The sequence below is a fragment of the Galeopterus variegatus genome, unplaced genomic scaffold (assembly GCF_000696425.1).
Source record: "Galeopterus variegatus unplaced genomic scaffold, G_variegatus-3.0.2 Scaffold1661, whole genome shotgun sequence".
Lineage (NCBI taxonomy): Eukaryota > Metazoa > Chordata > Mammalia > Dermoptera > Cynocephalidae > Galeopterus > Galeopterus variegatus.
Window position 1 is genome coordinate 255,544 of NW_007727772.1, and position 12,359 is coordinate 267,902.

Genomic DNA, 12,359 nt, shown 5'->3' on the forward strand with positions numbered 1-12,359 from the left:
ATATGACGTTACGTGGAGGTGAGGCTTTCGGTAATTAGTTTTAGATGAGGTCATATGGGTGAGGGCCCCATGATGGAATTAGTGTCCTTATGAGAAAAGAAAGACCTGTGTATAAGCCAGGAACAGGGCCCACACCAGGAACCAAATTGGCCAGAGCTTTGATCTTGGACTTCCCAGCTTCCACATCTGTGAGAAATGAATGACCACTGTTTAAGCCACCCAGTCTATGGTATTTTGTTATAGCAACCCAAGATGCTCCTCCATCAATCCATTCTCCACACTAAACACAACCTCAATGAATCATTCACCTCTAAAAATGTTTCAATGGCTCCCCATTCTTCTCATGATAAAGATCATACTTCTAAATCTCGTCATCAATACCATGTTTGCTCATCAGGCACATTCCATGATCAAAGGAATCTTTTAAGGATAACCATTTGTTTTAAGGATGATCATATTTTTGGAAAATGCAAGCTGGTTAACTTTTTATACTAGGTTACCAATTTTTTAAAGACACTTATGAAAGTTACATTAAAAATAAGCTTTATTTAGTTCTTACAGATAATGCAGCTTTCTTAAATTATAATTTATATTAATTATAGGATATACAAGTATTTGTAATTATGTTAAAGCTAATGAGATAGTTAAGAGCTTAGGGAATACTTAAATATAATGTAAATAAATATTTGGTTAATCTATCAAAAATTTTAAATATATTTTTGTCACATTATAAAATTAATCTTTAAAAATTCATAATTTTTAAAAATAAAAAAATGCATACAAGAGGAAAAAAATCATTATGTATCCTTGTTTATATTCATGATTTGACTAAAAACTACAGAGCTAATGAGAGGTTCTTCAACTCCATATATATAGAGGAAAGTATATGATCACTAAAATTTTCAGTCAATATGGGCCCAAAGTTAATCTACTATATTAAATTATTCAACAGTGATTACTTGAGTGAATGTTACTCAAGAGAATGTTGCTGGAAAAAAAAGGTATTTAAGATAACTTCTAAGTACCATTTCTGAATGCAAAAAGTTATAATTTCAATGGAAATTTCTGGGAAACACTTTTTTTTTTCCTTTTTGTCTTTTTTACTGACCGGTAAAGGGATCGCAACCCTTGGTGTTGCGCCCGCACCGCGCTCAGCCAGTGAGCGGGAACTGGTCTCCACATGGGATCCGAAGCCTCGGCGGGAGCGCTGCGCTCCCAAGCTGCGCACTCTCCAGTGCGCCACTGGGCCGGCCCTGGGAAACACTTTTATTTCTGGTTAAATAAAGGAAAAAAATTGAGGGAGCTGCAATGAAAGCATGGAAATTCTTTTTATTTTTAAGTTTTTCTATATGAGGTTGAGAAACATGATAGAAAAAAAGAATATTATTTATAGGTAGTTACATCTCTTATTCCCCAAATGTAAACCATCTGAAGAAAACAAATACTATTATTTTTTTAAAGCAACAGTATTTATTTATTTATTTATTTATGTCCTTTTTTTTGAGACCGGCCGCACTGCGCTCAGCCAGTGAGCGCTGTGACTGCACTGGTCATCCCTATATAGGATCCGAACCCGCGGCGGGAGCGCCGCTGCGCTCCCAGCGCCGCACTCTCCAGAGTGCGTCACAGGCTCAGCCCAAAGCAACATTATTTTTAATGTACATCATAGAGTTATAATAATATAATCACAAAGGAAAGGAGTTTTTCAATTAAGTTGAATTTCAGGAAAAGAAAGTGTTGAGTCCCAAAATCCAACAAACTTTTATCAACAAAGTAAACTTCATCATTTGCTGCAATTTCTTTTATAATACCACTGAGATTAGGAGGGGTATACAGTATTTGCTAAATCAGACTTGAAAAGATACTTAAGAATGTTTTCAGGCCCACACACTTTCTTTACCAGTTTTGACAAATTTTACTCACATAAATTATTTCGGGATGTCTCTTTTCTTTCCGTGCGATCACTCTACTGTTCTCATTGGTATTAAACAAACACAAGCTTCTGCATCTAGCTTTTCAGGTCCACACACTTTCTTTACCAGTTTTGACAAATTTTACTCACCTAAATTATTTCAGGATGTCTCTTTTCTTTCCGTACAATTACTCTACTGCTCTCATTGGTATTAAACAAACACAAGCTTCTGAATCTAGCTAATACATTGCTTATCCTATATATATATAACTTACAGAGTCTTTCTAAAAAGAGATCAGAGAGAAATGAAGTGGGATTTGACTCATAGGGTCATTTGCTATATTTACTTTAAGCCTGGTTTATTTTATTTTATGCCCCCAAATGGGCCAATCTGCACAACTGTTATATTTATCAAGCATTATGAAAATAGTACTTAAAAAAATTAGTTGAATGGAGGAATCAATTTTAATTTAAATGAAGTATAAAAAGACAAAGACTCTGATACATAGAAGCATAATAACTGACTCACCTGCGGCTTACTGATTTCTTCTCTACTTCTCCCTCTCCAGCTGATTTAACATTTGCACTTGTATCCTTTTTTAACTTTTTTGCAATTCTATCTCTCATCAGGTTCTTTTCATCACCATCAATATACTCATCTTGCTGTGCACTTGCATCTTCTCCATCCTGTAGAAATCGAAACTGAGTATTTGCCAGGCATTCAATTTCCCCTTTCACTTCCAGAGATCCATCTTAGATGCTCCAGGTTCATTTTTTGTTTTGTTTTGTTTTGTTTTTAATTAGTAAGGGCTTGAGGAATCTGATCCAGGTGGGAATACCCTAGGGTCTGCTCTAGGCCAACTATGTAAGCAGGGGATACACCAGGAAGGGCTGTTTGCTCAATTCATATTCAGCAACTCTGTACAGCCCAGACTGCTCCCTCTGCATTACCCAGGATACTGTGCCTATCTACATTCCTATTCTAATCCCAGTGTGAAATGTGGCTTAGATTGCAGTTGGCCAACATACTGACCTCAACCTGAGATTAATTCAAGCAGAAGAGGTGTAGTAGAAAAGCTGGAATTTATTCCTATAATCTAAGTCACAGCAATCATTCCTCTTCTGAAAACCCTCCAGTGGATCCTCAACTCACTAAAGGCCTTATACAACCTATTCTTCCCTGACATAGTCTCCTACAACTCTAGCTCAGCAGCAGGAGACAACTTTGGAACTGTTGTTCTGTCCAACACTCCTATTCCAGATATCTGTATTTCATCTCCTTCAGATTTTTGCTCAAATGTTGCCTTCTCAATGATGCTTTTCTTGATCATCCTATGAAAAATGGAAGATCCACCCACCCACCTCCAGTACTCTCTATTCCCCTTCCCTGGTTTATTTTCAAAGCATTTATCATCCATATTGTAGTGGATTGAATTGTGTCCCCCCAAAACTCCCTGAAGCTTGAATTGTGCCTCACAAGTTTTATGAATTGGAAACTTAGCCCCCACTGCTACTGTTAAGAGGGTGGGAAATCCTATCATGGTAATTGAAAGGTGGGGCCTTGAAGAGGTGATTGGCCTATAGGACTGCACAGTGGTGAATGGATTAAAAATGGTGGTCAGGGGCATGGTTCTGAGGGCTTTAAAAGAAGAGGAGAGTCTGTCTTTCTCTCTCTTGCTCTCTCTGCTCTCTCTGCTTCCACCATCTTGCAATGTGAGACCCCTGGGTCACTGTTGCCACCACCAGATGTACTTTGGACTTCCCAGCCTCAGAAACTGTAAGCAATAAATGTTTTTCTTTATAAATCACCCAGTTTCAGATATTGTGTTATAGCAACACAAAACAGACTAATAAACATATCCTATACTATATTCCCTTTCCTCTGTTTATTTCCAAAGCATTTATCATCCATATACTATACTATAAAACATACTATACATTTTAATTACTTATGTGTTAACTAGCTCTCATCCAATTAGAGCAAACACTCCATGAGGGCTAAAATTCTGGCCTGTTTTGCTTACTGCTGTATCTTAAACTTCTAAAAGGAAGAGTGAAAGGAAGGGAGTGGGGAGAGAACGAGAAGAAAGAAACTACCCCAAGTGGATCATTTTTCTCTTGTGATTTGTTGATTTGGTGAGTCATGGTGAGGCAGGATCCTTAACTTGAGGCTTGTGGACCCCTAAAGCAGTAGTCCTCCAAGTCTGTTTCTCAGACTACACATTACATGGTTGTTTCTTAAAAATATAAAATCCCTAGCCCTCATCACAAGACTTAGTGAACCAAAAATCTCTGGGGATAGAGACTGTGAATGTTTTCAGCAAGATATTTAGGTAATTCTTAAGCACTAGAAGTTGATAACCACAAACCAAGTCCTTCCATGCCTGGGCCTCAGGAAATCTAAAAAAAATCCCCTGCAAATTCATACAATTTTGTTTTGTGGATGTAGCACATTTTCCTGGGAAAGGATCCACAGTTTTAGTCATTTCCAAGGATCTGGGACACAAAACAGGATAGAAACCATATACTATCCTTAGATGACCTCATCCCACCCATGACCTAAGAGCAAATCTATATTTTTACATCTTATCCTATGCATTGATCCTATCTTCTAGACCTATATTATCGTTACAAAGATGTCTCCAAGTTACCCCATCTCAAAATGTACAAAATTAACCTCATTTTTCATCTTTCCCCTCACCTCAAGCCTATTCTTTATTTTATATCCCTCTAACAAGCTACCCAAACTGGAAATCTTGTGGTTGTCCTAGACTCCTCCTTGCTCACCTCATAGTATGGAATCAGTTACCTCCTAGACCTTTCTCAAATCAATCTCTTTTCTATCTCACAGCTGTGGTCTTACTTCAAGCTCTCTTCCTGTAATAGCCTCCCAACAGCTCTCTATTCCTCTAAATTGTTGTCTATAATATCACCAATGGTGATCTTCCTAAAATGCAAAGTTGACTAGAGCACCCTTCTTTTTAACAAGTACCCTTCAACTGTTCCTCATTACTCTTAGGATGAAATTACTCCTTACCATGGCCTATGACACTCTGTAATGCCCATCTGCCTACCTCTCCAAGCTTATCCCACTCTCCCTCCTGTCACTACACTCTTGTCACACTGGCCTGCTTTCAGCTCCTAGAACACAAACTCTCCTGCTTCACAGCCTTTTGCTCATGCAGTTCCCTTTACTTTCAACACTCTTCCTCTCTGCTCTTCACAAGGCAGCCTGCTCCAAACTTTAAATCTCAGTTTGTTTTTCCTAAATGAGGTATAATCTCTCCGTATTTCCATACTTTAGCATATACTGTTCCCTGAACTAGAGAGACCCCAATGTTCACCACTTTCTTTTTTTGACCTAATTAACTCCTAATTCTCCTACAGACATAACACAGCATTGTCTTTTCCGGGAAGGTTTACTTCACAAGGTTAGATATTCATCCTCTCCATACCATAGATTGTCAGAGAGAACCCTCTCTTTTGACTGTGGCAATAGATGAATCTGTGTTCATGCATGGAAAGTTATGTACTTCTTACTGAATTATATAATGCACAGATATGGGTTTTTACATAAAGTGGCATGTGGATAATTTGTAAAACTTGGTCTCTTAAATATTAAAAGAAAATCTTCCTTCTGTTTTATTAGTTTTATTAGCCAGTACAACTAATAAAGATCACTACAGTCTTGAATGAGAATCTTATGAAACATGTATATAAAAAAGGAATACTACTATAAATGACTGATTATTTCCCATATATTGTGTAAGATGCCCACCCATTAACATTTAAATTTTTAACATAATAAAATTATAAAATCATGATTATGAGTATTCATGAATGTTATGTGAAGGAAGAAAAAGCAGGCTATAAATTAATATATGATTCCAATTTTGTAAGGAAAGATACATACACACACTTAATACACACGGGAGGAAATATACACTTGGAAGCAAATATACCAATAAATAATTTATATTTTTCAAAATTTTTCAAAATTTTATATATAATTACAAAAGTAATATACATTACTTCTTAAGAAAAAATAATTAAATTTTTTGTAAAAATTTTGAACTTTCTGTAAATTATTCAAACTATATTTATACTAAAATTAATACTCACATCATCCAAATCTCCTGCTGCATCACCTTTTTCACTACAAAAAAACAGATAAAACAAATTGTAGCTTCAGAATGAAACTAATAAAATTATTTAAAAATCTAAAAATTTAGAATAGTCTGCTGTGATTAACATTCCAAAAATTTATTTCAATGTAGGAATTTCAAAATGGCATTGTAGAGCAGATGAAAACATTCTAAAATTTATAAATAAAGGTCTGCATAACACAATTTCTTCTATTGGCTTGAAGTATTCTGGCGACAGAAACCAAATCCTTCAGAGAAAAGATTACATTGAAATAAGATTTTTGAAAATGAGCTAATAAACTCAGTACATTAGTATTTTAGTCCCCCTTTGAGACCTTGGCCAAACATATCATGTGCAATTATATTTAACACTAACACATGTTTTCAAAGAGAAGCAACAAACATAGTAAGACAATTTTCTGTTAGCTCCTGAAAGTATGTGAGCATTTACACTCAGCGGATTGGCCCAAATTGTGGTGACTTCTTCACAAAAACCTTCAACTCTGATTTGCTTACCCATGATACCATCTGAGATAAGAAATGCTTCAAGGAAAAGGTTAACAATGCAACTCCGAATTAAACGTTAAATTATTAAAGCAAACAGTTTCTAGTACTCAAACTACCCTAGTACTTAAAAGTTTGACGATTAATTTTAAATTTTATTAGTTCAACAGAGGTAGATAGCAAAAACAGTGAAAGTGATTTGAGTGCTTCTCTCTATCATGCTAGAAGTGCTCAATCTCCATTTCAAAAAGCTTTATTCTGGGGAGGGGTTTAAAAACTTTGACTTATGAAAACAGACTGTTTACTCACAAAAGAAGCAAGAACCAAGTTCTTATTTTTGAGCCAAAAAATAAGAACTTAGGATCATACCAGCACCAGACTAACCTTTCAACAACCGGAACAGAACTGAGATGTGGATCATCCTTAAGCAAGTCATGACTACTTTTGCTTTTTCCCTTCATGCTCTGGAAAGGAATGTACATTATAATCACAAGTGAGGAAATAAACAGTCTTCCAAAAGGACAAGTTAACAAATTTACATAAAATCTAGTACTGACATGTGATTAGCAATAGATGTGTTCCTGAAAAGTTCAGCATAAACTAAAGCATTATAAAGAACCCTAATCTTCCATTGACTAAAAATACTATTTTAGAAACACCTTCTCTTTCAAAAAGTGATAACTATTAAAAATAAGTCTGTGAACCCAGAACACTGGCCTGGTTTCAGAGCTGCAGTCCCTATCCTACCGACTTCTCCACTGTATGGTGGGAAACTTCAAACTTATACTTATTTCTTGAGGTGGGAAGCTGCTCACCTGCCCCAACCCCCCCCAACTAATCATATAAAAGTGAATAGTGGGAAGTTAGAGTTGACAGAAAGAAAGAATAATTTCATTTATTTTAAAGGAGAATTTTATTTTGAAAAATCCATTACAAAATATGTTTACTGAAATTTTAAAATGTCATATACAGAGAGGTGAAAACACCTCTTTCTCTTATGCCACATTCACCACTTAATTTTGAGAATAGGTTCTTAAATTTCACAGGTTTTACTCTGAGGCAGATGTATACCTTCTGAAATGTATTTCCATGATGAAAATAATAGATTTTTAAATTTCTGTATTAACATGGAGTTCTCCATATTTTAAAAATCTAATCGATTAAAACATGCTTAAAGTCTAGTTTTACATAACAAAATAAAATCTTTCTCAGTTGGTCTAAATATGCTAATATCTATAGTTTTAAAAAGTCATAGAATCTGAATTACTCAATTAATCTATGTTGCTTTCTTTCTTTTTTTTTTTTTTTTTGCAGTATGTGGATCTGAACCCTTGACCTTTGTGTTAGAACATTGTGCTCTAACCAAATGAGCAAACTGGTCAGCCGCAATTAATCTATATTTCTGATTCCATAGCCTTATTTAAACTAAGGAGTGATGAAAAGGCAAAATATCAACTAATTATTTGATAATATGTGTTCAATTATGAAAAATGGAAAAAAATGTTCAAAAAACAGAAGGTGATATAGTAGTAGGAACATAGGACAAGAAGAAAGATGGTAGTTGAACCAAATGGGTTTCAGAATCTAATATTCCATAATTCCATGGGTTCTAGTCTAAAACTTGTGCCATTTGTGGAAAGAGAATGACCTCATCAGACCTCAGCACCCTTGCCTACAAAACGCTAATAATAAAAGCAGTCTTGCCTGATTCACCCAAGAGACTTAAATATGTACAAAAATGCACAGTGAATATAAAATGACCTAAACTATAATAAAACTTGAACATCTTTTGTTCATGTACTTTCCTTCCCCAAAATTCCTTCCTCCTACATCTCCAGCCATCAGATTATCTTCATCTACTGTAAGAAATATTCCCTTGTTAATTCTCCCACCCAGCTCCCTCATGGAGTCACATTCATAAACATCACAGCCAGAGTTGGCTTCAGATCCTCTATTCTAGTCTTGTAGTTCACAGATCAGAAAAGGAGAATTATGCTAAGAAAGAGCATGAGTAAAATTATAATTCAGGTGTCTAAGCTCTTAGTCCATTAATGAACTATACTATTTCATCTATTTGTAAATGTTAGTTTACAATCATTAATTTGTTAATTTTTAAAAATGGGTTCTTGTATCACATTCTTGAAAATTGCTGAGAGTAGATTTTAAGTGTTTTCCCCACAAAAAAATGACAAGTATGTGAGGTAATGCATATGTTAATTAGCTTAATTAGCCATTCCACAATGTATACATATGTTAAGACATTATGTTGTACACAATAAAGTTTTTGTCAATTTAAAATAATTAATTAATTTTTTAAAGAGGGTTCTTGTTTATCTCCCAAAACTTACTTTAAACAGCTTGAAGAGAAAAGAACAAACTTGTTGTATGCTAATTTAAAATAAGACTCAACAATAGGAGAAACTTGTGAATTAATGTCAATAATCATTATCATTTCAAATATTAATTAAGTTTTAAAATTGAATTAGCATAGAAATATATGATCAAAAGCAATGTTTTAAAATTGAATTAGCATAAAAATATATGATCAAAAGCAATTTTTTAGGCCTCCCTTACCATGATAGTAGACTGCATCCTGCAGAAGAGAGAACAACTTGGAAAGGAACTGAACAGATTAGGAGACAATCCCCAAAAAGGTAAAATGAATTCTGACATTTCTCTGTAATGCCTATACTTTCTGAATTTACCTATTTTAAGGTTCTGGTACCATCAGATAACAATAATTTTAAAGGAAGAACAAATACCAAAAATATTTTAAAGTGTTTTTAAAATTGCATAAAAGAGGCAAGCTAGTTGAAGAATTTAGCTGCTGAATAAAATAGTAAATATATTTTGTGAATTCAGAGTAAGGAGCCACAGCAAATTCAAAACTATCTGCAACCAAATCTGAAAAGGAACATCAAAGTGGAAAATTACCATATTATCTGGCACTTCATACTCAAGAAAAAAGAGGCAGCAAAACAGCAAGAAATAAAGAGTACAAGTAGAAATGAAAGAAAGAGGCATGGTGGTACAGAGGAACAGTTTTTATATGGCCAAAAAGCTGGAAGGTCAGGGGCTCCACCTCTAACTCTGTATGATGGTAAATTTTATGTGTCAACTTGGCTAGGCTACGGTGCCCTGTTGTTAGTCAAACACCAGTGTAGATGTTGCTATGAAAACTTAGTTTAGATGAGATTAACATTTAAAGCAATAGGCATTGAGAACACAGATTATTCTCTATACTGTGAGTGGGTTTCATCTAATCAGTTGAAGGCCCTTAGAGCAAAGCACTGAGATTTCCCAAACCAGCAGCAATTCTGCCTCAAGACTGCCACATAGAAACCCTGCCTGAATTTCCAGCCTGCAGATCTTGAACTCATCAGCTATTCCCCAAATCCCTGCTGGCCTACTCTACATATTTTGGACATGTCAACTCCCACAATCACATGAGCCAATTCCTATAAATCGATGATTGATTGATTGATTGATATTCTCTCTCTCTCTCTCATATCCTATTAGCCTATTGGCTCTATTCCTTTGGAGAACCTGACTAATATACTCTGAGAAATTTAGCATAAAACCACAAAAACTGAACAGTTAAAAAAGGGATTTTAGAGGCTATATAGTCAATTCTCCCACCCAATGCAGGAATCTCCTTGAGTGGTCAACTTATGTCTCAACACCTAAATTAACACACAGACAGACAGACACGGACATATACATACACGAATGCATTTCTTCCATTATTGGAAAATTCTCTCATTGGAAAAAAAATAAAAAATCTATTTGTAATTTCTAACCCTCCAACCAAATCTAGTTCTACCTTCTAGAGCTATAAACAAGTCCTGTTACTGGGCATACTACATAGGAGAGTTTAGTTCAGATATAAATCGGTGGGCAGAATAATGGCCCCCAAAGATGTCTGTGTTTTAATCCCCAGAACCTGTGAACATGTTGCCTTACATGGCAAAAGGGACTTTGCAGATAAATTAAGGATTTTGAGATGGGGAGATTGTCCTGGATTATCAGGGTGGATCCAATGTAATCACAAGAATCCTTATACATGAAAGAGGGAAGCAAGAGAGTCATTATCAGAGTGATGCAGCATGAAAACGCTTTACCAGTCATTGCTGGCTTTGAAGACAGAGGAAGGAACCATGCCAAAGGATACAGGCAGTCTCTAGAAGTTGGAAAAGGGAATGGATTATCCTCAGAGACTCCAAAAAGAAGGCAGCATATTTAGCCCAGTGAAACCTATTACAGTCTTCTGACCTCCAGAACTGCAAGATACTAAATTTGTTTTGCTTCAAGCCACTAAATTTATGGCAATTTGTTACAACAGCAATATAAAACCAATAAAATATGTTAACATCTTTTTAAAATTGGTTAAATATAAACAACTAGAAAGAAGTAAATGAAAGTTGAGTACAACTTGATGGGGCAGAAACATTTTATACATTAGACTGCTTAACACTTCTGACAACCTCCCTGCAAACAGCCTAGCAGCACTCTCCATGCCATGCCCACCTTACCTCCCAACTTTTTGGGAAAGTTTAATTCCATAGGATAAACTAGAATAGAAGAAACATTCTTACTTTACTCTTAAAAGTGGTGAATCTGTCCACCAATATAACTTTTTCTGGGTGAGAAAAAGACCATTTTATAACTTTGGATTTAAGGTAAAAATGTTACGGTTTTTTTTTTCTCCTTTTTGTCTTTTTTCGTGACCAGCAACGGATCGCAACCCTCAGTGTCGCACCCGTACCGGACCAGGACCGGCAACGGGATCGCAACCCTCGGTATTGCGCCCACACCTCGCTCAGCCAGTGAGCGGCCGGTCTGTATGTGGGATCCGAACCCTCGGCGGGAGCGTTGCCGCACTCCCAAGTGGCAGTGCGCCACCGGGCCAGCCCCCAAAAATGTTACGTCTTACAGTGAGAAAAATACCATGCGCATAACTGTGAATGTGGCATAATTTGATCACTGTATTAAAATCTAGCTATTGAGATTCTTTTATAATAGACCTGCCATTTAACTTGCCTCATGAAAACTACCTGCCTGATTATAAGCTTTTACTTGGAAAATATTTTCTGATGTTTATGTTTAAGTTATAGGAAGGATTAATGAGTAAATTTTAAACCAATACAGACATTTGAATGAAACTATTATTTAAGAAAGCAATATAAAGGGAGGAATTTCCATATAAAAAGCTTTCAAATATTTGAAGTCTAGGACATTTTCACTTGGTTTTTACTTCTCCGAGGCATATCCAGTTCCTTGAGCATTTCCTGTGTGAGGTGATGTCTGGCATCATCCCTACCCTCCTTAATACCCTTCTACTGGATACATCCAGTTTGTTAATATATTTCTTAAATATGTTAAGAATTGAACAAACTGCTACAAATGTGATCCAAACAACGCAGAGAATGTTAAATTCCTTATTCTAGAGAGCTTACTCAGTAATTCAACTAGAGCTTACAGGCTATTAAGTCATATCTATTCAGCTAATTTTATCGAACTAAAGTATGGAATTTACATGTACTCCTATTACATTCCAACTTACTAGTTCAAATAATCAGGCACAGGTTGACAACAAAACACCCTTTAGGCAAAAGTATTCAATTAGCTACGAATCCATCTGACTGTACTATTCTCCCAGATCACATTTCTTCACGTTGTCCATAAGAATATCATAGAGAGTCTGACAATGTGCTTTTTCAAACTCCAGATATGATTATTATGGCATTCCCCTATCATGCAATCCTATCAAAAAGGAAATGAAGACAGTCTGGCAAGTC

At 35.6% G+C, this 12,359-nt stretch overlaps 1 protein-coding gene across 2 annotated transcripts in view; it reads right to left on the bottom strand.

The window, feature by feature from the left end:
* Positions 1 to 12,359, bottom strand: part of CWC27 (CWC27 spliceosome-associated protein homolog (S. cerevisiae)) — a 229,612-nt gene that overhangs the window by 189,926 nt on the left and 27,327 nt on the right. For both annotated transcript variants that reach the window (XM_008578320.1, XM_008578319.1), the window contains exons 8-10: positions 6,946 to 7,025; positions 6,035 to 6,068; positions 2,442 to 2,599 (exon numbers count right to left, since the gene is read on the bottom strand). In XM_008578320.1, coding sequence (XP_008576542.1) covers positions 2,442 to 2,599; positions 6,035 to 6,068; positions 6,946 to 7,025 — 272 coding nt within the window. The remainder of the gene's footprint in view (positions 1 to 2,441; positions 2,600 to 6,034; positions 6,069 to 6,945; positions 7,026 to 12,359) is intronic.